The sequence below is a fragment of the Podarcis melisellensis genome (genome assembly GCF_964234715.1).
Source record: "Podarcis melisellensis genome assembly, chromosome: Z".
Taxonomy (NCBI): domain Eukaryota; kingdom Metazoa; phylum Chordata; class Lepidosauria; order Squamata; family Lacertidae; genus Podarcis; species Podarcis melisellensis.
Genome location: NC_138547.1, coordinates 13,138,303 through 13,164,526, shown reverse-complemented (window position 1 = coordinate 13,164,526; position 26,224 = coordinate 13,138,303). Strand labels below are relative to the sequence as shown.

General features: G+C 49.4%; 1 protein-coding gene and 1 long non-coding RNA gene across 2 annotated transcripts; both read left to right on the top strand.

The window, feature by feature from the left end:
- Positions 1–126: 126 nt before the first annotated feature.
- On the top strand, positions 127–26,189 carry LOC309362374 (FK506-binding protein 15-like; the record flags this gene model as incomplete). The annotated part of the gene is made up of 22 exons (XM_081898019.1): positions 127–408; positions 4,139–4,248; positions 4,614–4,740; positions 7,222–7,291; positions 8,592–8,660; positions 9,675–9,773; positions 10,053–10,202; positions 10,971–11,039; positions 11,915–12,058; positions 12,208–12,350; positions 13,469–13,571; positions 14,498–14,517; positions 14,931–15,096; positions 15,365–15,409; positions 19,858–20,000; positions 20,389–20,491; positions 21,693–21,725; positions 22,554–22,725; positions 23,270–23,406; positions 24,015–24,083; positions 24,859–24,966; positions 26,094–26,189. Exons 1-22 carry the CDS (start codon positions 284–286, stop codon positions 26,187–26,189), a joined length of 2,301 nt encoding a protein of 766 aa, XP_081754145.1. The 5' UTR covers positions 127–283.
- LOC309361546 lies at positions 15,672–18,650 on the top strand. Its single transcript, XR_014164483.1, has 4 exons — positions 15,672–15,945; positions 16,308–16,402; positions 16,791–16,893; positions 18,095–18,650. It is a non-coding gene; the product is annotated as an uncharacterized lncRNA (long non-coding RNA).
- Positions 26,190–26,224: the final 35 nt, after the last annotated feature.

Here is a 26,224-nt window from a genome sequence, read left to right as displayed (position 1 = left end):
CGGAGGCGCCACCTCATTGGCCAGCCTCGAGCGAGCGTCACCCGCCCTCCCGCCTCCCTCTCCCAGAAACCAGCTTCCCATTGGTCCGGCCGTGTCCCCCTCCCTTTCCGTCAAACTTAAAGAGTCCCGCCGCCAAAATCGCGGCAGCGGCAGCAGCTGATCGCTCGTGTCGCCCTGGACGCGTTTCTTCCCTCCGCGTGGAAGTTTGCCCCGTTTGGGGACCGCGAATGCCGCCGGCCGCTTTGGCTTGCTAGTTTCGCTTCCGCAGCCCAGCGCTTGCGCCATGGCCGAGAAGTTGCCGCCGCCTCCCGGCTTGGGCTTCGCCGAGGGGCGCGGGGAGCGAGGGGCCGTCAGGATGTTGGGGGACATGGATGAAGAAGACGAGGCCTTCCAGCTTCCGACGGGAGGGTGAGAATGCGGCGCCTCTCTGCGCGGGGGAGATGCGGGGTGTGCGGGTGTCTGGGGGTCCGCGTGAGGGGGCGGGGCTGTGTGAGGGGACCAGGGCTGTATGTGGGGCTGCGGCTGCATGTGGGGTTGGGGCAGCATGTGGGGCTGTGGCTGCATGTGGGGCTTGGGGCTGCATGTGGGGCTGCGGCTGCATGTGGGGTTGGGGCAGCATGTGGGGCTGCGGCTGCATGTGGGGTTGGGGCAGCATGTGGGGCTGCGGCTGCATGTGGGGTTGGGGCAGCATGTGGGGCTGTGGCTGCATGTGGGGCTGGGACTGTATGTGGGTCTGGGTCTGCATGTGGGGCTTGGGGCTGCATGTGGGGTTGGGGCAGCATGTGGGTCTGGGTCTGCATGTGGGGCTGGGGCTGCATGTGGGGTCGGGCTGCATGTGCGGCTGGGGCTGCATGTGCGGCTGGGGCAGCATGTGGGGCTGGAGCTGCATGTGGGGCTGGGGCTGTATGTGGGGTTGGGGCAGCATGTGGGGCTGGGGCAGCATGTGGGGTGCGGTGGGTGTGGGGCTGGGACTGTATGTGGTTCTGGGGCTGTATGTGGGGCTGGGGCAGTATGTGGTTCTGGGGCTGCATGTGGGACTAGAGCTGTATGTGGGGCCGGGGCTGCATGCTGGGCTGGGACAGCATGTGGGACTAGAGCTGTATGTGGTTCTGGGGCTGCATGGGATTCTGGGGCTGCATGGGGTTCTAGGGCTATATGTGGGGCTATATGTGGGGCTGGGGCAGTATGTGGTTCTAGAGTTGCGTGTGGTTCTGGGGTTGTATGTGGGCCTGGGGGAGTATGTGGTTCTGGGGCTGCCTGTGGGGCTGGGGTGGGTGGTGGGCTAGGACTGTATGTGGTTCTGGGGTTGCATGTGGTTCTGGTGTTGTATGTGGGGCTGGGACAGTATGTGGTTCTGGGGCTGTATGTGGGGCTGGGGCTGCATGTGGTTCTGGGGCTGCATGTGGTTCTGGGGCTGTATGTGGAGCTAGGGCAGTATGTGGTTCTGGGGCTACATGTGGGGCTGGGGTGGGGGGTGCAGGCTTGCGAAGGGTGATTCCGAGCACATGCAGAGGGCTTTGTCTGCAAATATGTGCAGTTGGGCGCTACAATCCAGAGGGCCAAACATACCCCACACCTTTTGTATAGTGAGGGAATACATCATGTTTTAGTAGTGGTTTGGGACTAGGAAGTTTGGCCCAAGGGTTAATGGGGAAAGGAGGATTATTCTTAAAATGCAAGACTTATTGGGGAGTAGACTCCACTGAACTCAACTGGACTTCCCCATGAATGTACATAGGGTTGATTTGCATACAAATGCCTGTTGCCTGTCCTGTGGTGAAATATCTTCCCTTGCTGTGGGTAAAACCTCAGCGCCTAGGACTTGCCGATCACATGGTCAGTGGTTCGAATCCCCGCGGCGGGGTGAGCTCCCGTCGTTCGGTCCCAGCTCCTGCTCACCTAGCAGTCCGAAAGCACCCTTAAGTGCAAGTAGATAAATAGGTACCGCTTTATAGCGGGAAGGTAAACGGTGTTTCCGTGTGCTGCACTGGTGCCGGTTCCCCAGAGCAGCTTCATCACGCTGGCCACGTGACCCGGAAGTGTCTGCGGACAGCGCTGGCTCCCAGCCTCTAGAGTGAGATGAGCGCACAACCCTAGAGCCTGTCAAGACTGGCCTGTACGGGCAGGGGTACCTTTACCTTAATTCTAGCTTTCTGTTTCCACTTCTTTTGTGCTGATGTTACACTAAGAGAGAGTCACAAAGTGAGCTTCATCTCCAAGTGAGGATCTAAACCCTGATCTCCCAGGTCACAATTTGGCATTCTAACTGCTGCCCTAAAGTGGGTGCCAGTAACTGGACTGATTGGAGGTGTTTTGTGGTCTTAGATTTCTTCTACAAAAGGGACACTAAGAAAGATTTCTAGTGCCCTTTACACTGTGACATTTCAGGTGTTCAAAATAAGGGCACTGCACTGTTGCTTTTGGCAACACTGGCAGTGAGCAAAGGTCAGAGTAACAAAAAGTCACCCGAAATGGACAGTGGGAGTTGTAGTTCAGAAATTTATGGAGAACTGCACATGCCCCCCCCCAATATTCAAAATATAGTCCGGCCCCCCACAAGGTTTGGGGGACAATGGACTGCCCCCCCCACTTAAAATGTTTGCTGACCCCTGATCTATGTCATCCCAGAATGTCACTCTCCCCAGAAGGAGAAGCCAAGCTCACAATCTCTGTTCCGCTCGCTTCTTTTGGGAGCCCCTCAAACATGCCTGTTGTCACTTGTGGTTTTTCTCTAGCTGGAATCCTAGAAGAACTGCTTAGGGATGATACGGGATAGATTTTCATATCTCTCTTGAATCAGTTCTAAAACCCTTTTAGTACTAGATTCTGGCTCCTGTAACGTCAATACTAAGTCATCTGCAAATGCTCTCAGTTTGTACTGTTTGGCTCCGACCTGTATACCTTTACCCAACTGGTCCCTTCTAATCATGTTCAGCAAAACCTCCAGAACCGATATAAAAAGCAAGAGGAAAAAATACGAGAGACATTACACATACTTCTGTAAAACAAGCAAATCTTTAATTTAAAAAATAATGATAAGGGAAGCCCAGGTCAAGCAGCAAGTGAGCGGGCATTGGGAGTGTGGTACTCAAAACGAAAATGCCCCCCCCCAACAAAGTACATTCAGATTCCAAAAAAAGTTTGAAAACCTGAACACTTATTTCCGGGTTTGAAGCGTTCGGGTTACAAGTAGTTTGTGAACTAAGCTGTTAAAAAACCAAGGTACCACTGTACTAGGTTCTATAAAAGCTTGGATGCAATAATTGGGCAACGGCCTTTTCAGTTTCAGGGACTTTGTAGTTTAGACAAAAAGCAAGTAAGAGATAATAGGATAGAAGTTTATCAAATTAGGCATGGCATGGAGAAAGTGGATAGGGAACAGTTTCTCTCCCTCTTGTGAACATCCGATGAAGCTGAATGTTGGAAGACCTTCAGGAAAGGCAAAAGAAAGTACTTTCTCACACCATGCACTGTTAAACTACAGAACTCTCCTTCAGAATGCAGGAATGGCCACCAACTTGGGTGACTTTAAAAGAGGATTAGAAAAATCCAGGGAGGAGAAGGCTAGCAATGTTTAGTCACCATGGCTGTGCTCACCCAGTTGGTGGCAGCAGGGCTTCTGAACAACTGTTGCTGGAGACCACAGGAGGGGAGAGGCCTCTTGTGCTTGGGTTCTGTTGGCTACTGTAAGAACAGAATGCTGGACTCGCTGGGCCTTTGGCCAGATCCTGCAGGCTTTTCTTTTGTTCTTAAGAGAGGTTATAGAAACTTGATAGGAAAAAGAAGGGATTGTCTCCAAGTTCTGCTTAGAGAAGACTCACAATGTGTCTACTCCTTTAGGTAAAGGGGCCCCTGACCATAGGTCCAGTCGTGACCGACTCTGGGGTGCAGCGCTCATCTTGCTTTATTGGCTGAGGGAGCTGGTGTACAGGTTCCGGGTCATGTGGCCAGCATCCTAATCACTGACAGGATTCTAGTTTTTGAATTCATTACCCTCTGGTCTTTGGGGAAGGCTGTAACAAAATCGCCAACCTGCAGTGAAACATGAGCATCTTTGTGCTTGCAGATACATGTCTTGTTCCCACCCGCTTGCCTCTCTCTGTGAATGAAGTGAATGGTTACTTTTCTCTCTGCCCAGGACCAGGCTGGCCTCTCTCTTTGGACAGGATCAGACAGCTACAGAATCTGGAAATGTGCTCTTCCAATACAGGCCATCCAAACGGGCCAAAATTAGTCATCCAGCTACCGGTAAGTAAACTGTTCACAATGCCTAGGAACATAAGATGAGCCCTTGTGGACCAGGCCAGTGGCCCATCTAGTCCAACCTTTGGTTCTGAAGCCCCACAGAATCAACTGGGTTGCTCTGTAGCAACTCCCAAGTACTGCTGGGGAGAGACCCCTGACTTGGGGCACCAGAAAGGTGCTGGTGGTCTGTATTCACCACAATGAGGTAGATGAACACAGTGGTTTGACGCCATACAAGGCAACTTCCTGTTTTTCATTAATCTGAGCAACTGGCTTGGTCCCAAGACAAGGGAGCTAACTTGGCCTGATGTTTGCAAGCAATGCTCTGTTTGCAACAGAGCACTTACCCTTCTCATGTGCTGCTCCAGCTGCAGGTCTGCCTACCCAGAAGCATCCTCCTGCAGCTGCTGCTGCTGCTGCACCCACTGCTGCTCCTGTGCCCACTGCAGCAGTGCAGTCAGTTTTCTTCGCTACAGATGTTCATGCATACTTGTTGTGAGTACTACAGTAGAGGGGATGAGCTGCAGTGTGTTCGTGCTACCCAGGTCCTGTGCTCACATCTTTTGCAATCATCTCTCTATCTTGCCTGGCTTCTTTGGAAAGAGGTGCAGCTGAACAACAGTGGGGGGTGGTCGATTAGGGCGAATGGGGCACTGCCAACTCAACCTCAGCCTGCCCCCACCTGCCTGTTGTTGTTTTTTACTTCCAGCCAATCAGGCTGCGGATATCATTGACTCTGGCTCAATGTGCTGTTGATTTCCTTGCCTTATGCCATACCACTGAAAGCAGGTCCAGTAGGAAGGTACCCCCTCATTCTGCCCTCAGCTGCCTCCCACCTACCTGCCTTCTTACATCCAACCGATCCTGAGGGCAGGAATGCCTGTCAGCTTCCTCTTCCCCCTCAGTCTCCATGCTGCCATGGTGGAACACAGCAAGGAGGAGGATGGGGACAGCCCTAGACTTAGCTGGTCCTTCTTTTTTTTTTAAAAAAATAATTTTTATTAAGGTTTTCCAAATTAAAACAAATAAAATCCAATTCATAAACTTTTTCCAATATCCAGGACTTCCCCTCCCCACCCCCTCTTGTGTTCCAAATCTTCCAAAAAAGCAATAATATTCAACAAATTCTTATTCCCAAAATACACTCATCATCAATAACTCAATTTATCCAAATTTCCATCCCCTAAGGTCGACCTATTCCCTTCCACGAGTTCCCCCCTTTCAAAGATAGTACAGATGAAAATAGAATAAAAACAAACAATAATTTTACAACCTTTGGATTCCAAATTTCCCTCCCCTCTTTCCCTGTTGCGTTCCTCCTATCCCTCCACTTCTAATGTCTTCCTGATGAACCCACATTTCACTAAACCCACATCCCTCTGGTTCTTTACCGGTCTTTTTTTTTAAATTACAGATGTCCAATCATAGAAGGAGTCTATCAAAGGGGGCCCATTTCTTCTATCCAGATTTTTATATCCAGGAGTATAAACTCCAATTTTATATCCATAAGCTTGTCAAATCTGGATATCCCAAATGTTCCCACTCCAGTTCTGTCCAGTTCTTGTTGTTTCCTTGTTCTTGTCAATCACTCTCCTCCTTTTTACTTCCCTGTTCCCTCACAGAAATGTTCTTTTTCCAAAGGCTTCTAGTGTCTCTACAGAGGCTTGTTATTCAGGAGCAAAACATTACATCATGTTCCTTTCATTTTTCAACAGATTAATCCATTGTTTCCAATAAAGTGTAGGCCTCTGTAGACAAAATAATGTTCCATTTCTGCAGTTTCCCAGGAGATTAAAAGTTCTATCCAACTGTTCAAGTTTCCCGTCGAAAACACATGCAATGTCCCTCAGCTCCTCTAGGTGGATTACGATAACAAAGTTCCCTTCCAGATCACATCCGCCAGTCCAAATAACTTATAAATCCTTATTTGAAACAATTTATCTCCAATTTATAACAAATGTAACCGGCAAAGTCCTCATAACAAAGTCTCAATTTCATTCTTCCGTTTTGACAGCTCTTTGACAGCTGTCAAAACCTCCGTTATTCTTCTCCAGGCATTTTCACGAATCGCTCCAGGGATTCCGGGGGGGTTGCTTTTTAATACGAATTCCACTTTTCTCCTCCAGCTCAATCTTATAAATTTCCCTCGCGAAGTTGCTAGTTCGGCAAGATAAGGTTCCTCTCGATCTTAGTTATCCAGTCCTTTGTTTTGGCTCTTCTACAATTTGGGGGGGGGGGCTGACTTCCTTTTTTCCACCTCCCCCGTTCGCTCCAAATTCTATAAATTTATCCCTCTTTTTAGTCCATATTCCAATTACTCACGGGTTCTTCTTTTGGGTCCAAATTTTCAATAGAAGAAGTCAGCGCTCTCCGCCGGATGGCATGCGGCTGCGCTCGGCAGGGATAGCAGAGGACTCAAAGCACCACGCTCCTCCCCGGCACCCGATCCGTAGCCTTTAAAAAGGCTCCTTCACGAATCGAGAGGGCGCTGACGGTGCCAGCCGAGTCTCCATGTCCACGGCCTCCGTGGCCGTGGTTTTTAAGGGTCCCCGCATCGCCGGTGCGGTAGGACCCAGCCCCTGCCGAGCAGGCTCCCTCCGGAGCTCGGAGGGAGCCCGCCATTCGGCGATGGCGCCGACCCGGAAGTCCCTAGACTTAGCTGGTCCTTCTTGTCATTGGCTCTGGTGCCACCTAGAGTTGGGCTCCCTGCATTCACCCCAATGAGGCACCAGCCAACACTGAACTGAACTGAGGATAGAGACCTCCTGGGATGGGGAGCTTGTGGGCTGATAAAATGTTGCTGGAGTGCTACCGCTCACCCCCACATCACCCCTCACCGCTGGCCAGATGGCCTGGGCTGATGGGAGTCAAACAACCCCTGGGAAGTCTTTGTAAAGAGCTGCTAAATATAACCCATGGGGTTGGCATGGTGGCAACAATTGTGGGAAGCTAAGAGGTGTTCTCTTCTCACTCCAGTACCAATGGGAAATATGTGAAACATGGCAAGTATGGAGCAGCTGTAGTGGGCAGCAATGCAACCAAGGAGGTAAGAGGAGGAGGTGTGGTGTCTTGAAGTAGCCTGGCCTTCTGTCAACCTGCTGTCCTCCAGATGTTTGGAACTACAGCTGCTGTTGGTCCTAAACATCTGGAGGATACCGGGTTGATGCAGGTTGGGCTGAGGAAATGCTTCCCTTTCTCTGAATGCTGGTTTCTGATGATGTCTTACTCTGGAAAAAGCAAAGGTGCTGTTTTGGCTCCTGTCTCTTTCTGCCCAATCAGCTCACAAGGGTTATAGCTCCCATTTTTCTTATTCTGACCTCACTTCTCTACAAAAAGTATTCTCAGCAGGGAAGGGGCTGTCACTCAGTAACACAGCATCCACTTTGCAGACAGAAGCTCCCAAATCCAATCGCTAGCTCTTCTGGGTAGGGCTGGGGACACTGCTGTCGGTCAGAGTATGCAGTCCTGAGCTAGAGAGACCAGTGGTTTATTCAGTCCAAGGCAGCTCCCTGTGCTCTTATTTAACTAGAACCATGTGGACTAGCATCTTGACAAAAGAAGGGCCGAGGGGGTATTGCGTGCGGAGGGATAGAGGGAAGTGAGACAGTAACTTTGTCGTGGCTTGAAAAACCAATAAACGTTCCCCACCACTCAAAAAAGGAAGAGGGTTTCAGCAGCTTATGTTGGAAAAGGGATTCAGTTTTTCCAGCCTCTGTCCTTTTCAGCCCAGTCAGCTAGCTCTTCAGTGGTTTGTTCTGCCCCACTTTGCTGTGAAAGGATTCACAGGTGTTTTACAATCAACAGATAAAATATGTCAGGAAACATGTGCGTTTATTCCAGGAAGACTCTGATATGATTGCCTTGTCCCACTCTCCTGTTGCAGGTGAGGGTGGTGGGGACAGGATAAAACACTGGGCTGTCATTCTCGTTTAGCTAATTGGGCAGAAAAGGACAGACCTCACCCCTGGGTTTCTCCAGGTGTAGGGATCCTTTGGTCCTCCAGATGTCGCTGAACGACAGCTCCCATCACCCCTCTCCACTGGCCATGCTGGCAAGAGCCAATGGGTGTAGAAGCTCAGCACCAAAGGCTCCCCACGCCTGCTCCATTGCAACGAAGGCACTCGACATGTAACTAAGCCAGGCACCTGCAACCAAAGCCATTCCTACGATGAAGACCTCTGATGTATTTATATGTTAATGTGTCATTTGGCTGTTGGGGTGCTGTGGAAATGCTACCTGGTATAAGAAGAGCTCCCGGTGCTTTTGAAAACAGCCAGCCCCGTAGTTTCTGATTCCTCACTTTTGCTCTTGTTTTCTTCTGTCCTTCCGTCTCTTGTGGAATCCAGTACAGAGTGCTTCTTTACATCAGCAAGCAGCAGCAGATTGCCAGGATTGATGCCTGGTTTGTATTCATGGTAAGCTTTGGTGTTAAGACCTGCAAGGACCATGACATAGGCTGAGGTTACACAATGCAACGCATCTTGCTGAAGCTAAGGAGGTGTGGAGCTGGTTGGCTCCTGGACAGCAGACCTTCTAGGAACCCTGTGGGGCTGCCTTGAGATCTCTCATGTAGGAATAGAAATCACTCGGCATAAGCCAGGTATTGTGCATCCAGAAGGTCAGCAAAAATAATTGATGCAAAAAAATCCTGGAAACCTAATGGTCTGCCTTTTTGCTTATTTTTTGCATTTCTATGCCTCCTTTTTCTCAAGGTGGCATGTGTGGTTCTCTTTTTGCCTCATTTAATCCCCACAAACACCCTGTGGGGGGAGGTGGGGCTGAGAAGCAGTGACTGGCCCAAGGTCACACCCAGCGATCTTCATGTTTCAACGGTCAGTCCCTCTTCGTCCCTGTGGTGAGGGGAGTAGGGGCGTCTCCCAACAACATTTCAGCACTCTTTGCAAACTGCAATTCCCAGGATTCTTTGGTGGTATGATATTGTTTGAAATGCACATTGCATATGAGGTCTCGGCTGTGGTCAATTAATTTCAGTGGGTCTGCTTTGAGTAGGGCTAATGCTTGTTGCAACCCATTAGATTTGAGTAGTGTTAGATCCAAGGGGCCCCTCTATGGTTAAAATGCTTACCTAGAGGTAACAAAGTAAAGTAGATGACATTCTGCCCTCTGTCCTACTGTTGCTAACATCCCTTGGGGTAGCCCTCCACCCCGAAATCCTATAGCATTTTTCCATTTCTAAACATGACACACTTAATATGTGTTGGTGTTTGTGTGTGTGTGTGCTCAGTGGACTCACTGAAATTAATGCACCAAAGTTCATCATGTCCATCAATTTTCATGGGTCTGCTCTGAGTAGGGCTAACGTTGGGACACAACCCAAAGTCTTTAGCAAGACCCATCAGGACAAAAGTTGTTTTGAGCAGAGGCTGTCTGCTGCTCAGAGTTCCACTTTCTCCTTTCTCTTTCTGCAGGTACATCCCAACAACTATTGCACATTTTATGATGATCAGGGGCAGATTTGGTCCATCATGTTTGAATCAGAAATGGCGGCTGTGGACTTCAGCAAACAGGTGCCAGAGGCGTGCATTGCATTTTGGGGTTGGGGGGTTGCTGACCTGCAGACACTGAACTAGTGTTCGTGGGAGGTCAGCTCTCTTGCATCAGTCGCCAGATGCTTTCTCTGCCAACTACTAAGAAGTATCCAGGGGGGCAAGGAATGGTGGTGTAGCCAGTTGGGGCCTTTTCAGGCGCCTGGGGTCTTCAGCCAGTGCTGCGCTGGGCCAGATTCCATAGGTGCAGATGACAATGCAGGCTAATAACACAAAGGGCTTGGTTCTTCTTCTTCACAGCTGTGCATTGCCAAGTATAACAGCATCCGTTCTCCTGACTCAGTGCTGTGCCAGGATCTTGTTCTTGGAGACGGCCAAGGTGTGGCGATTGGAGATGTCCTGGAGATCACTTTTACAGGCTGGCTGTTCCAGAACGGTAGTCTTGGGCAGGTGAGACCTGGCAGAGGGGGTGTCTGGGGATGATGGGGGTTGAAGTCTCTAGCAGCACTGCATGGCCACAGCTTTCCCACTCCTGGTTTATAGATTGCATACAGCCCTTTTCTCCCACAACCCCACTCTTTTGCCTTTCAATAACATTGCAAGGAAATGAAACAGGAGAGGGACTTGGTGAGGCTCACCCAGCTTGCTTCACAGCTCAGTGTGCATTTGACCCCAACCCCAATGAGCTCTAGCCAGTGCTTTTCCATGGGGCTTGCATTGGGTGCTCTCCAGAGGTGGGGCCTTGCCCAGCCTTGCCCCCCTTTCTCAACTGGGCATGCCAGGGAGGGAACCCAAGACCTTCTTCCTGGGAAGCACATGCTGTTAGGCCCTGAGCTACACATGTCACCAAGGTGTAGATCCTATTTCTCAACCTCATTTTACCCAATCTGCAACATGGGAGGCACCGCTAGGTAGGGGATTCAACTTAGAAAGCTGCCTTGCACTGCATCAGGCCACTGGTCTAGGTTGGCATCGCCCACATTGACTGGCAGTAGCTCTCCAGGCTTCCAAGCAAAAACCTTTTCCTGACCTTACTTGGAGATGCCAGGATTGAACCTGGACTCTTCCGCCTGCAAAACAGGTGCTGTGTCCCTGAGCTGTGCCTCGTCCTTCGATACTCATTGCTGTTGGCTCAGCAACTGGAGTAGCAGAACGTAAACCTATTACCTTCTGCATTAAAAGTAATTTCACCCCATTGACCTTCCACTTTTGGAACAGGTTTTCGACTCAAATATATACAACGCAAAGTTGCTGCGTGTGAAGCTAGGCTCTGGTAAAATCAACAAGGTAAGATGGTGCTATCTTCCCACTGCAGTGCAATGTCCCAGTTAGGGATGCTTGCCTCCAGTTTCACATCTAAGCAGAGTTCAGCAGCCCGGGCTATGTGGAAGGCTGAATAGAGTGATGTTTTTTGAGCTCAAACCCTGATCAAATGGCTTCCTCAAGAACCGCAGGCAGGTAGCTGTCCCAGCTTGTCTACATCTGCCAGGATCTGCTGGAGTGGGAGGCCCAAACAGGATCCCTCGATTCCTGCAAAATTCCTGATCCTGCTCTACTGGTCAGTCAGGTTGCCCTTTCTTTACAGGAGGGGTGGGGAACCTCAGGCCCAGCATGGACTGAAACTGGCCCTCAGGATTCACCCCAGCCCATGCCCGTCGCCGAGCCTGCTCTGTGGCCTGGACCAAAACAGTCCTGGACCTCCAGTGCTACCTTTTGCTGTCCTGGATGAGAGACAGAGGGGGGAGTATGAGTGGGTTTCTAAAGTAGCCTATTGTACAAAGGTAAAAATTACATTTGTTGCCCCTCCCACTTTCCCCTTAGCCCCGCCCGCTCCTGGCATGCTCCTCCCCACCAAGAAGGTTTCCCCAGAGGGAATGGTTTTCATCCCTGCTTTAAACTACAGTACTGTCCTCAAGAGTGCAAGAGAACTGTCAGTATTCCTGTGCCCTGCTCTCGACCAGCCTTTACCAACCTGACAAACACACACACAGATCCTGTGGACTCCAACTCCCATCAGTACCAGCCAGCGCCTGCTGATTGGAGTTTGAGTCCAAGGTATCTGGACGACGTCAGGTTGGCGAAGGCTGTGTGGTTCTGGCACTTAGCGAAGGCGGTCACCCAAATCTGTTTTCTGCTTGGTTCTCCATTTCTGGAAATTGAAGGGCTGGGAAGATGCGATAATTGGCATGAAGAGAGGAGGCAGGCGGTTCCTCCTCATCCCGCCAGCATTGGCTTACTGGCCTTTGGCAGAAGCTGAACGCATTCCTCCAGACTCGACCTTGGCATTTGAGGTGGAAGTCAAACGGGTGAGTATGTCTTCCTCCCAACATGTTAGCAACCAAGAGAACCTCAGAAGGTTGTTGGGTGGTCAGTCTACCGCCTGGATAAGGTTCTACAAATGGAGGCAGTGGTTGCCTTGACCAGACTCCATGATGCCTCTTTTTTGCTCCCTTAGGTGTGGTTTGCAAAGGGCGCTGACTCCGCTGGACAAAGCCTGGGCCCCAGGGACTCCCTCACACCTTCACCAGCACCACAATCAGAAAGCCCCGCTACAGACCCAGCATGGCTGACTCCTCCTACTCCCGCTCCAAAGCCAGGGTGAGAGATAAATTGAGGGTACCCTTAGCTTTTAAGCCTTCCATTCTCCCAGGTGTCACATCCTAACTCTGCAGTAAACAGGTTGCCACCTCTGTGTTTGAGGCTTTCGGCCTTCACCTCTGCTTCATAACTCAGGCCCCATCTGCACTGTACCACCTTGGGATCTACGGATGAAATCCGGTATACAAATTCAATAAATCATAGTAAATCATACGTTCCAAATAGCGCCATGCCATTTTCAACAGCCGTGGCTTCCTCTAAAGAATCTTGAGGGCCACCTTGTCTCATAGACAACCTGGCAGGGGCCACATTCCAGGGCTGGGCTGGGCTGGGGCTCCAGTGGACAGAGCAACAGATGCTGCTCCTGCCTTTTGTACAGCCAGAAAATACACCATGTGGGGCTTCTTTCTGCACACACCTCTCCCTGTCCAGGGAAGCAAGGTGCGCTGTCACAGTTCAGGGACACATTCCAGCCAGGCTAAAGCTCCCTTCGGGAGGTCATGAGGTGGGATTGGGGAGGGGCTTGGCCGAGGCAGAGTCCCAAAGGCCAGTTGAGTATCCTACCCCTTAACGGACTCTTCCTACTATGCTCAGGTTTGTAAATCCCTTCCTTCCATGCTGCAGGGAGCCTAAAGCTCAGGTGGCCTGGCTCAATTCCCAGGCAACCCAAGGCTGCTGCCAGTCAAAGTGGACAGTACTGGGCTGGATGGACTAATAGAGGAATACAGGAATATAGCCAGTGTGGGGTTCCAGTCAAGAGGGTCGGTCAGAGTAAGATCTGGGAGACCAGGGTTCCAGTCCCCACTCTGCCATGAAGGTGACCTTGGACCAGTCACTCTCTCTCAGCCTAAGCTACCTCACAGGCTTGTTGTGAACATAAAAAAGGGAGGAAAACTATATACCAGTATTTGAGCCCCTTGGAGGAAAGATAGAACATAAAGAAAATAATAAGAACAACTATTACGATTCTGATATAAAGGATAGAAGCTCTCCTAGGGTGGCTTTTGAAAAGTGAGATCTACATATGATACTGCCTTGATTTCTTTTTTTACATGAGAGGATGGAAAATATCAAATCATGCAAACATTCACATGTGCAAAAAACAATTCTTCCCCCAGCTATGTGGAGCAGAGCAACCTGATATTTGAGCAGAGCAACAGCTCACTGCAGAGGACCATGAAGCACACCCAGGCAAGGGTCCTACATGCTGAACAGGAGAAGGTAAGCCCTGGCAGTGTGACAGCCACAACAGGAAGGCCAAGTGACTGAGGCTGTGGGGAGGGCAAGTGCTATCCCAGGAGTTCACAATCGCTAGTGCAGGTCACTATTCCCCTTTGCCTGCGGGCCAGAAAGAAGTTACGTTTCTGAGCAGCAGCAACAACAAAACAGAACAAATGACTGGCTAGGTATACATGCACATACAGGTAAAAGATTCATAAGCTTCAGGTAATCCTTTGCAAAGCACCTCAGAATGTCCCTTTAAAATTTAACACAGTGACTAAAAAAAAAATGCACCACATTGGTCTACAGTAAGAGCTCATTGGCTGCATTCACATGCCATTCTAAACTGTGGATTGGCATGATGTGACAAGCACAGTGAACGCCCCCCTCACCTTCTCCTATGCAGCCAAGAAGAAGGGTGTGAGAGTTTCCACTTCTAGGTAACTGCTGCTTCCTCTGTTGTCTGGACTGAGAACAGCCATTAATGTTAAGTAGAATTAGTTTCTGAAGTTAGCTTATAGAAACAAACATTTGAAGTTGGTGTGTTTGATATTAACCATAGTTGATGTTAGCTGCAGCTCGTTGTCCCAGGCAACACAGCAAACCATGGCTGGGCATAAGTGTCAGGGTTCCTGGCCGCATGAGAGGAGGAGATGTAAGGGGAGAGCATGCAAGTCCAGGTTTGCTGTGGCCTGTTCTTGCTTGGGCATCAGCGTGCAAACCCTGCCATTAAGGGATCTTCCATGCATCTTACCCTGAGGCCGCTGGGATTTTCAGTGCTATAATCAGCCCTTGGACCACAGAATAAGCAGAGTGCTCTTAACCCAGAATGCCATTGCCTCTTTTGATAAACCTTCCTCCCCTCTTGCTGTTCTTGCTTCTGGTGGTGTTAACTCTCCTCTCCTTGTCCCCGTTTTTCTCTCTAGCACATGCCGCCACTGGATCAGGGGTGGGACCAGGTGAGGCATTGTCCTTGGGTGTCCTGATTACCTGAGCACTTCCTAACTCCCTTCATACTTTCCCGGTCACCATTTCATACTTCTAGCAGGCGAAAACCCCACGCCTTCTGCAGGTGTCTCTCGTTGCGAAGCCTCTCTGTGCTTTGGCATCCCAGCTTCAGTGACAATGGGTTTTCCTAAATCAGGGGTGGGGGGACTCGAGGCCCCTGGACCAAAAGCCACCTTCCAGGCCTATGTGTCTGGCCCTCAAAACTCCTTCCAAGCCACGCACCCTCACCAGTCCTACATTGCACCCTCCTTGAGTGCTTTTGCCTGGCTGGATCAGGCCCAAAGCCCATCTTATTCTCACAACCAGATGTCCCAAAAGGGAATTCTACAAGCAGGATCTGCGCTCACCCCACTTGCAATTCCCAGGAACAGCATGCTGCCTCCAACGGTGGAGGGAGACCTTCTGGCTGCTGGCTGTGGATAGCTTTTCCTGCTCCATTGCTAAAGCCATCCAACTTGGTGGCCTTCATTCCATCTTGTGGGAGAGAGCTCTGCTGTGTGAAGATGTCCTTTCTTTTGTCTGAATTTTCTGGGGAAATCTTTTCTGCTCTCCATTTTATGCACCTTTGTCGTGCATGCTTTCTCCTGAACTAACTAAAAAGCCCAAGGCTTCTGCCTCCCCCTGCTCCTCATAGCCTTGTTCTTCAGGGTGTTTCCTGGGAGACTTCTTAGCATTTGGGAGCCTCCAAAAGCACAGCTCTTGCATCCTCCCAGGAAACGTCTTGTGGGCTCTCCTTCCCCATATGTTCTCCTGTCTCTTCTGCTCCAATGGTGCTCTCCTGGCAGGCTGAGAGAGACCCCGTGCCTGAAACCCTGGAGGAGACGCTGCCAGTCAGTGGGGAGCCTTGGGCACAGATGCTGCCCTGTCATTCCCTGTTCCTGCTCTGCACCTTCCTTGAGTTCTTTTGGCCAGCTGGAAGTGTCTTTGTTGCTGGCCTGGATGTGGAGCAATTGGTGTAGAGACTTCTTGTCTCCTGTATTATAGCCACATCTGTTGCTCCACCCACTTTTGTCCCTAGCCCTGCCCACACCTGGACTGTTGATCCAGAGGCAAGGCAGCCTTTGGACTGGCAGAGGTTCTTTGCCCCTGTTGTAGGCTGCACTGAGCTGGATACACGCAATAATCTGGCTTGAGCTAAGAGAGCTTCCTCTGTTCCAGTTCCTCTAAGGCTGCACTAGCTATTGGGCTTTTAGTATTGCAGCTCCAGACATCCAGTATCAGTTTCCAGCCCAAATCAGACCAGGGCTAAGTGTGACGCTGTTCAGATGCCTCTTGAAAGCATGCTTGCTTTGGAGGGCTTTCCGTCCTGAGATGTCACTTATGAAAATCAAGTTTTATACCTGCTGAAATGGTGTTGTTTTTTAAAGTTGAGTTGAATAGATGGGCTTATTGTATCAGAGTTTGTGAAACTGATTTTATTCATTCTCAGAGCTTGGATTTCTGTATTGTATTTTGCTTTTACCATGTATCTTGCTTCCATGGCTTCATGCAGTACAGCTGTCTCACAATTTACTTACTAAATAAAGTTTACCTAAGAGGCTTGCTAAAGGGGAGCAGCTCCAAACTGCCCATGTTCTGTCCATGACCATGGCGGAAGACCACAACGATTTCTCTCCTCAAATCTGGGTCCCCAAGAGAGGTTGGGGAAGAGATTGTGGCTGGAGATTGTGAGAGTTGTAGAGGCCAGGACTAGCTCTGACACATTCTGTTTTGCTCTTTGTGCCACAGGAAAATGAGAGGTTGAAACAGGAGATCGTTGAGAAGAGCAGCCGCATTGAGGAGCAGAACAAGAAGATTGGTGAACTGATTGACCACAACCAACGGTGAGGGAGACTCTTGCTCACTTTTAATGCTCTATGAGAAACAGCTGGTATTTGTGGCTGAAGCCTAAAGCTCAGGTGGCCTGGCTCAATCCCCAGGCACCTCAAGGATGCTGTCAGTCAAAGTGGACAGTACTGGGCTGGATGGACAAATAGAGGAATACAGGAATATAGCCAGTGTGGGGTAGCAGTTAAGAGGGTCGGTCAGAGTAAGATCTGGGAGACCAGAGTTCCAATCTGATATAAAGGTAAAAACTCTCCTAGGGTGGCTTTTGAAAAGTGAGCTCTACATATGATACTGCCTTGATTTATTTATTTTTTTTACATGAGAGGGTGAAAAGTATCAAATCATGCAAACATTCACGTGTGTAAAAAAACAAATCTCCCCCAGCTATGTGGAGCAAAGCAACCTATTATCTGAGCAGAGCAACAGCTCACTGCAGAGGACCATGGAGCACACCCAGGCAAGGGTCCTACATGCTGAACAGGAGAAGGTAAGCCCTGGCAGTGTGACAGCCACAACAGGAAGGCCAAGTGACTGAGGCTGTGGGGAGGGCAAGTGTTACCCCAGGATCCCATCCTTGAGTTCACAATCGCTAGTGCAGGTCAATATTCCCCTTTGCTTGCAGGCCAGAAATAAGTTACGTTTCTGAGCAGCAGCAATAACAAAATACAGTGCTACCTTGGATTACATACAATTCAAGTTACACGCGCTTCAGGTTACAGACTCCGCTAGCCCAGAAATATTACCTCGGGTTAAGAACACAGGATGAGAACACAAATCGTGCAGTAGCGGCACGGCAGCAGCAGGAGGAGGCCCCATTAGCTAAAGTGGTTCTTCAGGTTAAGAACAGTTTTAGGTTAAGAGCAGACCTCATGAACGAATTAAGTACTTAACCCGAGGTACCACTGTAGAAGAAACGACTCTCTAGGTATACATGCATGTACATGTAAAAGATTCATAAGCTTCAGGTAATCCTTTGAAAAGCACCTCAGGTTGAATATGAGAGAACAACAGAATGTCCCTTTAAAATTTAACACAGTGACTTAAAAAAATTGCACCACATTGGTCTACAGTAAGAGCTCATTGGCTGCATTCACATGCCATGCTAAACTGTGGGTTGGCATGACGTGAGCAAGCACAGTGATCGTCCCCCTCACTTCCTCCTATGCAGCCAAGAAGAAGGGTGTGAGAGTTTCCACTTCTAGGTAACTGCTGCTTCCTCTGTTGTCTGGACTGAGAACAGCCATTAATGTTAAGTAGAATTAGTTTCTGAAGTTAGCTTATAGAAACAAACATTTGAAGTTGGTGTGTTTGATATTAACCATAGTTGATGTTAGCTGCAGCTCGTTGTCCCAGGCAACACAGCAAACCATGGCTGGGCATAAGTGTCAGGGTTCCTGGCCGCATGAGAGGAGGAGATGTAAGGGGAGAGCATGCAAGTCCAGGTTTGCTGTGGCCTGTTCTTGCTTGGGCATCAGCGTGCAAACCCTGCCATTAAGGGATCTTCCATGCATCTTACCCTGAGGCCGCTGGGATTTTGAGGGATATAATTGGCCCTTGGACCACAGAATAAGCAGAGTGCTCTTAACCCAGAATGCCATTGCCTCTTTTGATAAACCTTCCTCCCCTCTTGCTGTTCTTGCTTCTGGTGGTGTTAACTCTCCTCTCCTTGTCCCCGTTTTTCTCTCTAGCACATGCCGCCACTGGATCAGGGGTGGGACCAGGTGAGGCATTGTCCTTGGGTGTCCTGATTACCTGAGCACTTCCTTACTCCCTTCATACTTTCCCGGTCATCATTTCATACTTCTAGCAGGCGAAAACCCCACGCCTTCTGCAGGTGTCTCTCGTTGCGAAGCCTCTCTGTGCTTTGGCATCCCAGCTTCAGTGACAATGGGTTTTCCTAAATCAGGGGTGGGGGGACTCGAGGCCCCTGGACCAAAGGCCACCTTCCAGGCCTATGTGTCTGGCCCTCAAAACTCCTTCCAAGCCACGCACCCTCACCAGTCCTACATTGCACCCTCCTTGAGTGCTTTTGCCTGGCTGGATCAGGCCCAAAGCCCGTCTTATTCTCACAACCAGATGTCCCAAAAGGGAATTCTACAAGCAGGATCTGCGCTCACCCCACTTGCAATTCCCAGGAACAGCATGCTGCCTCCAACGGTGGAGGGAGACCTTCTGGCTGCTGGCTGTGGATAGCTTTTCCTGCTCCATTGCTAAAGCCATCCAACTTAGTGGCCTTCATTCCATCTTGTGGGAGAGAGCTCTGCTGTGTGAAGAGGTCTTTTCTTTTGTCTGAATTTTCTGGGGAAATCTTTTCTGCTCTCCATTTTATGCACCTTTGTCGTGCATGCTTTCTCCTGAACTAACTAAAAAGCCCAAGGCTTCTGCCTCCCCCTGCTCCTCATAGCCTTGTTCTTCAGGGTGTTTCCTGGGAGACTTCTTAGCATTTGGGAGCCTCCAAAAGCACAGCTCTTGCATCCTCCCAGGAAACGTCTTGTGGGCTCTCCTTCCCCATATGTTCTCCTGTCTCTTCTGCTCCAATGGTGCTCTCCTGGCAGGGCTGAGAGAGACCCCGTGCCTGAAACCCTGGAGGAGACGCTGCCAGTCAGTGGGGAGCCTTGGGCACAGATGCTGCCCTGTCATTCCCTGTTCCTGCTCTGCACCTTCCTTGAGTTCTTTTGGCCAGCTGGAAGTGTCTTTGTTGCTGGCCTGGATGTGGAGCAATTGGTGTAGAGACTTCTTGTCTCCTGTATTATAGCCACATCTGTTGCTCCACCCACTTTTGTCCCTAGCCCTGCCCACACCTGGACTGTTGATCCAGAGGCAAGGCAGCCTTTGGACTGGCAGAGGTTCTTTGCCCCTGTTGTAGGCTGCACTGAGCTGGATACACGCAATAATCTGGCTTGAGCTAAGAGAGCTTCCTCTGTTCCAGTTCCTCTAAGGCTGCACTAGCTATTGGGCTTTTAGTATTGCAGCTCCAGACATCCAGTATCAGTTTCCAGCCCAAATCAGACCAGGGCTAAGTGTGACGCTGTTCAGATGCCTCTTGAAAGCATGCTTGCTTTGGAGGGCTTTCCGTCCTGAGATGTCACTTATGAAAATCAAGTTTTATACCTGCTGAAATGGTGTTGTTTTTTAAAGTTGAGTTGAATAGATGGGCTTATTGTATCAGAGTTTGTGAAACTGATTTTATTCATTCTCAGAGCTTGGATTTCTGTATTGTATTTTGCTTTTACCATGTATCTTGCTTCCATGGCTTCATGCAGTACAGCTGTCTCACAATTTACTTACTAAATAAAGTTTACCTAAGAGGCTTGCTAAAGGGGAGCAGCTCCAAACTGCCCATGTTCTGTCCATGACCATGGCGGAAGACCACAACGATTTCTCTCCTCAAATCTGGGTCCCCAAGAGAGGTTGGGGAAGAGATTGTGGCTGGAGATTGTGAGAGTTGTAGAGGCCAGGACTAGCTCTGACACATTCTGTTTTGCTCTTTGTGCCACAGGAAAATGAGAGGTTGAAACAGGAGATCGTTGAGAAGAGCAGCCGCATTGAGGAGCAGAACAAGAAGATTGGTGAACTGATTGACCACAACCAACGGTGAGGGAGACTCTTGCTCACTTTTAATGCTCTATGAGAAACAGCTGGTATTTGTGGCTGAAGCCTAAAGCTCAGGTGGCCTGGCTCAATCCCCAGGCACCTCAAGGCTGCTGTCAGTCAAAGTGGACAGTACTGGGCTGGATGGACAAATAGAGGAATACAGGAATATAGCCAGTGTGGGGTAGCAGTTAAGAGGGTCGGTCAGAGTAAGATCTGGGAGACCAGAGTTCCAATCTGATATAAAGGTAAAAACTCTCCTAGGGTGGCTTTTGAAAAGTGAGCTCTACATATGATACTGCCTTGATTTATTTATTTTTTTTACATGAGAGGGTGAAAAGTATCAAATCATGCAAACATTCACGTGTGTAAAAAAACAAATCTCCCCCAGCTATGTGGAGCAAAGCAACCTATTATCTGAGCAGAGCAACAGCTCACTGCAGAGGACCATGGAGCACACCCAGGCAAGGGTCCTACATGCTGAACAGGAGAAGGTAAGCCCTGGCAGTGTGACAGCCACAACAGGAAGGCCAAGTGACTGAGGCTGTGGGGAGGGCAAGTGTTACCCCAGGATCCCATCCTTGAGTTCACAATCGCTAGTGCAGGTCAATATTCCCCTTTGCTTGCAGGCCAGAAATAAGTTACGTTTCTGAGCAGCAGCAATAACAAAATACAGTGCTACCTTGGGTTACATACAATTCAAGTTACACGCGCTTCAGGTTACAGACTCCGCTAGCCCAGAAATATTACCTCGGGTTAAGAACACAGGATGAGAACACAAATCGTGCAGTAGCGGCACGGCAGCAGCAGCAGGAGGCCCCATTAGCTAAAGTGGTTCTTCAGGTTAAGAACAGTTTTAGGTTAAGAGCAGACCTCATGAACGAATTAAGTACTTAACCCGAGGTACCACTGTAGAAGAAACGACTCTCTAGGTATACATGCATGTACATGTAAAAGATTCATAAGCTTCAGGTAATCCTTTGAAAAGCACCTCAGGTTGAATATGAGAGAACAACAGAATGTCCCTTTAAAATTTAACACAGTGACTTAAAAAAATTGCACCACATTGGTCTACAGTAAGAGCTCATTGGCTGCATTCACATGCCATGCTAAACTGTGGGTTGGCATGACGTGAGCAAGCACAGTGATCGTCCCCCTCACTTCCTCCTATGCAGCCAAGAAGAAGGGTGTGAGAGTTTCCACTTCTAGGTAACTGCTGCTTCCTCTGTTGTCTGGACTGAGAACAGCCATTAATGTTAAGTAGAATTAGTTTCTGAAGTTAGCTTATAGAAACAAACATTTGAAGTTGGTGTGTTTGATATTAACCATAGTTGATGTTAGCTGCAGCTCGTTGTCCCAGGCAACACAGCAAACCATGGCTGGGCATAAGTGTCAGGGTTCCTGGCCGCATGAGAGGAGGAGATGTAAGGGGAGAGCATGCAAGTCCAGGTTTGCTGTGGCCTGTTCTTGCTTGGGCATCAGCGTGCAAACCCTGCCATTAAGGGATCTTCCATGCATCTTACCCTGAGGCCGCTGGGATTTTGAGGGATATAATCGGCCCTTGGACCACAGAATAAGCAGAGTGCTCTTAACCCAGAATGCCATTGCCTCTTTTGATAAACCTTCCTCCCCTCTTGCTGTTCTTGCTTCTGGTGGTGTTAACTCTCCTCTCCTTGTCCCCGTTTTTCTCTCTAGCACATGCCGCCACTGGATCAGGGGTGGGACCAGGTGAGGCATTGTCCTTGGGTGTCCTGATTACCTGAGCACTTCCTTACTCCCTTCATACTTTCCCGGTCATCATTTCATACTTCTAGCAGGCGAAAACCCCACGCCTTCTGCAGGTGTCTCTCGTTGCGAAGCCTCTCTGTGCTTTGGCATCCCAGCTTCAGTGACAATGGGTTTTCCTAAATCAGGGGTGGGGGGACTCGAGGCCCCTGGACCAAAGGCCACCTTCCAGGCCTATGTGTCTGGCCCTCAAAACTCCTTCCAAGCCACGCACCCTCACCAGTCCTACATTGCACCCTCCTTGAGTGCTTTTGCCTGGCTGGATCAGGCCCAAAGCCCGTCTTATTCTCACAACCAGATGTCCCAAAAGGGAATTCTACAAGCAGGATCTGCGCTCACCCCACTTGCAATTCCCAGGAACAGCATGCTGCCTCCAACGGTGGAGGGAGACCTTCTGGCTGCTGGCTGTGGATAGCTTTTCCTGCTCCATTGCTAAAGCCATCCAACTTAGTGGCCTTCATTCCATCTTGTGGGAGAGAGCTCTGCTGTGTGAAGAGGTCTTTTCTTTTGTCTGAATTTTCTGGGGAAATCTTTTCTGCTCTCCATTTTATGCACCTTTGTCGTGCATGCTTTCTCCTGAACTAACTAAAAAGCCCAAGGCTTCTGCCTCCCCCTGCTCCTCATAGCCTTGTTCTTCAGGGTGTTTCCTGGGAGACTCATTCTTAGCATTTGGGAGCCTCCAAAAGCACAGCTCTTGCATCCTCCCAGGAAACGTCTTGTGGGCTCTCCTTCCCCATATGTTCTCCTGTATCCTGCTCCTTTGCGTTGCAGGTCAGGGTCACCAAGGAGCTAGCGGAAAGCATGGTGCGGATCTCCCAAATACAGCAGAGGTTGATCTGTCTTCAGAAGCAGGAGATAGATCTCCACTCCCAACTGAATGAAGCCCTGGCAGTGTTGGAGAGGCAGAAAGCCCTGGTCAACCAACTGCAGGCACAGCTGGCGGGTAAGGGAAGCTGAGAGGAGGCACTGAAATAGTGAAGAGCACAATCCAAGCACATGCAGGGTAGTTTTTATCATCCTAGGAAATTCTTTAGCTTGCAGGTAGGGAGCCTGTGGCCCTCGAAGTATTACTGGCCTTCACCTCTCATGAGCCCCAGCAAGCGTAGCCAGGGATGATGGGCGTTGGAGTCCAGCAACCTCTGGAGGTCCTGCTCCTTAGGGCCTCCTGCAGTGTAGCTGTTAAAGACTGAGAAGTGTGGTTTGTTCCAGCTGCCAATAGTTGTGTTGAAGTAGAGAGCCCTGCTTAAGTGGCCATTTCCAGCATAGTTTAACAGCCTGGGAATTGTGGCTGGGGGTGGTGGCAGACCAGGGGGTCCCACCACCTCTCAGCACCCTTAAGAGAATGTTCTCAGTTCCCAGAATGTCTTGTGGGAAGCTGTGAGTGTTTGACGCATATAGTGCAGATGGCGCTGTACTTAGGCTTAGCTACAGCAGTGGATGGAAACAAGGACATGCACTGTAACCGGCTCTGTGCCCCATATCCACAGAACCTCAGAAATCGTCTGACGACATGAAAAGCAGATACCAGGAAGAGAAGCTGAGTGGGAAGAAGTTGGATGACAAGGTGTCAGCCCTGGAAGAGGAGCTGGCTGATCTCCGCGTTAAGAAGGAGAATCTGGAGACGGTAGTGCCCAGGGGTGGCAAAAGTCATCACCCGAGGCCAGAAGTGGCTCCCTGGAAAACTCTCTCTGACCCTTAGGATTCTCCCAGTGCCACACCCCTCCCCCTCTTCCCCAGCTTTGCACCCTTGACTGTTCTTTGCCTCCCTGGAAGATATAATAATAATAATAATTATGATGATAATGATGAAATAATCTATATCCCGCCCATCTGGCTGGGCTTCTTCTTTCATTCTTAAATGGAGGATTGAAAGGGACAAGTGGGGAAATTAACGTATGTTGCTCCACCTACTTTTACTCTTGGCAGGCGGCCCCCAAGAAGTCAGTCAGTGGAGTCTAGTCTGTTAGGCAAACAGGGCACTGCTCTCACCCATCCACCACTGGCTTGCCTTCTTCCTTACAGCCAATCAGGATGTGGCTCTGCCTGTCATTGGGCTCCTTGCCTTCTGCCCCACCCACCTCAATGGGCAGGAGCCACCTGTCCTTGGAACACCTCTGCTCACTTTGCTGGGTTCTCATGTCTGCCATAGGCCTCTCTGCTTACTGTTTATTACAGGGGCTCCTGAACTGTGGTCTGCGGACCACCACTTAGTCAATGCTGGTTTTCTTCTAGCTTTCCCTGCTTAAAACCACAAGAAGCTCAGAGAACGAGAAGGAACAGCCAGAGCCTGTGAAAGGCAAGGTCAGTGGGGCTCTCTTAAAACGTCTTGATGGAGGGTTTGTGGTTCTAACGTGTCCCACAGGCTTGTTACACATCTGTGCTGTGAGCCAGTGTGATGCTGTTTAGTAATGCAGAGACTGAACTGCATTACTGTATATAGAGCTTAGCATTAGCTGAAAAAGCAACTCATAAATTACATGTTGTCAAAGGCTGGAGGACCCTGAAAAATTCAATGCAGGCAGCTGGGTGGGAGTCTACCTTGTATACAATCTGTAGAGAGAGAGACTGGACTCCCTGTCCATAGTACAGTGTGAAATGTGGCTTGCCTAATTGGTCCCAAACTTTTGGAAGGGCACCAGGTTGGCAGAGGCAACAGCAGTTAACAACAATTTAAAACAGTTTAGGGTCTCACAAATAAGATATCTCCTAAAAATACACACAGATGTGTTCCTCTCTCTGTAACAAACCCTGAAGTGCTCTTGAAATAAGAAGTGTTAAGGAAAGCGGCGGGGGGCAAGCAGTAGAGGGAAATCTTAGTCACATTCAGCAAAAGCAATGGCAATCCACACTTCTGTAACTTCAATCAGGAGTTGTTACCTGTTAGTCTGAACAGCACAATTCAATGTCATCCATCTGTTGGCACGTGGATGCTATCCAGATAATGTATGTTTGTTGTAAAATAAATGAATAAATGAAATCATCACCACATTTGGCTGTCCTGAAACTCTTGAAAGCCCACTGTCCTTGCTGGTGTTGCTTCCCTGCCTTCTGACTCTTTGGCATCATTCTGCCCCAGGTGAAGAAGATCATGAACGAGGTCTTCCAGTCCCTGCGGGGTCAGTTCAACTTAGAGGAGTCCTATACCGGCCAGGAGGTCCTGGGTATCGTCCTGAACACCATCAAGGTACAGCCCAGGGCAGATGGATCCTGACACCTGAATAAGATGAAATTGAGTGAACTGGTCTATCATTTCTCTTCCTTTTTGTATGGTTCCAAATGTCATGAGTTTGGGTGCCAGAGTTTTGGGTGCAAGATGCCCATAACTACTGGGTTTGTAAGTGTTATAATTTAATCACTGCTTGGAGAGTGAAACTGAAAGTCAGGCGCTTAACAGCTGGACTCAGCTTCCTGTGAGAGGAGATCGCTTGAGAGGTGGGCCATTAGAGAACTAATAATGAAGATGATGATGATAATAATAATTATTTTATTTATACCAAGCCACTCTGGGTGGCTTTCAACACATATATAAAACATAGTCAAACATTAAACATCTTTAAAAAATGGAACACTTCACCAATTTGCAGAGGCCATGCTAACCTCTTTATCAATCCAATTTTAGTATACAGTATGTGCTGCAGACAGAAAGATGGGCCATCAGCAAGACAGACACTCTACCAGCCAGTAGATAGGTGAAGTCCCACCCAGAGCTTTGAGATAGTGAGTTTGAAGAGAGTGCCAAAGTTTTGCTTAGGAGGAAGTTTTAGGATTTCAGTTGGCTATTGTGTGATCAAAAGAAAAAAGGCTTTCAGTCTGTTAAATGCAGCAAGCTGGAGAGGCAGGATCAGAGCACAATGCAGACTGACAGTTTGAATTAGAGGTTGCAGCAATGGGAAAAACGGGACTCTCTTGAAGTGTATGCTGGGGGCCCCCTCCATTACAGGCTCAGGTGTAAATAAACTATATATCATTATGACACCACAGTCTACACTGTGCCTCATTTCCAAAGGAAACACAGACTAAGTGCCTAGACCCCTGGAATCTTGCACCGGTCAGAGATTGGGGTGGCATTTAGCCCCATATTACTAATCATGGGAGCGGCAAAGAGGGTGAAGCCCAGCTCTCTAGAAATAACAGGTTGTATCTAAGGTACTACAAAGTGAAAGTCACTTAGCTGTGCCTGTGTGGCTGAGTAGGGATTCAAACCCTGGTCTCCTGAGTCCTGGCTAGAGACCAACCATTACACAGTACTTGCATCAGGGGCTGCAGTCTTTTTTGTGGTAAATAATCCCCCCTCCCCTCTACTTGTTCCAGACAACAACTCTGCAGCTGCTGGAGAGTCAGGAGGAGCAAAGGGGGAGCAGCAGCACCGAGGAGGATTGGGGACTTTGTCTAGCTTCAAAGTCCTGACTGTTTAATTCACCACTGCCAAACACACCTGTACC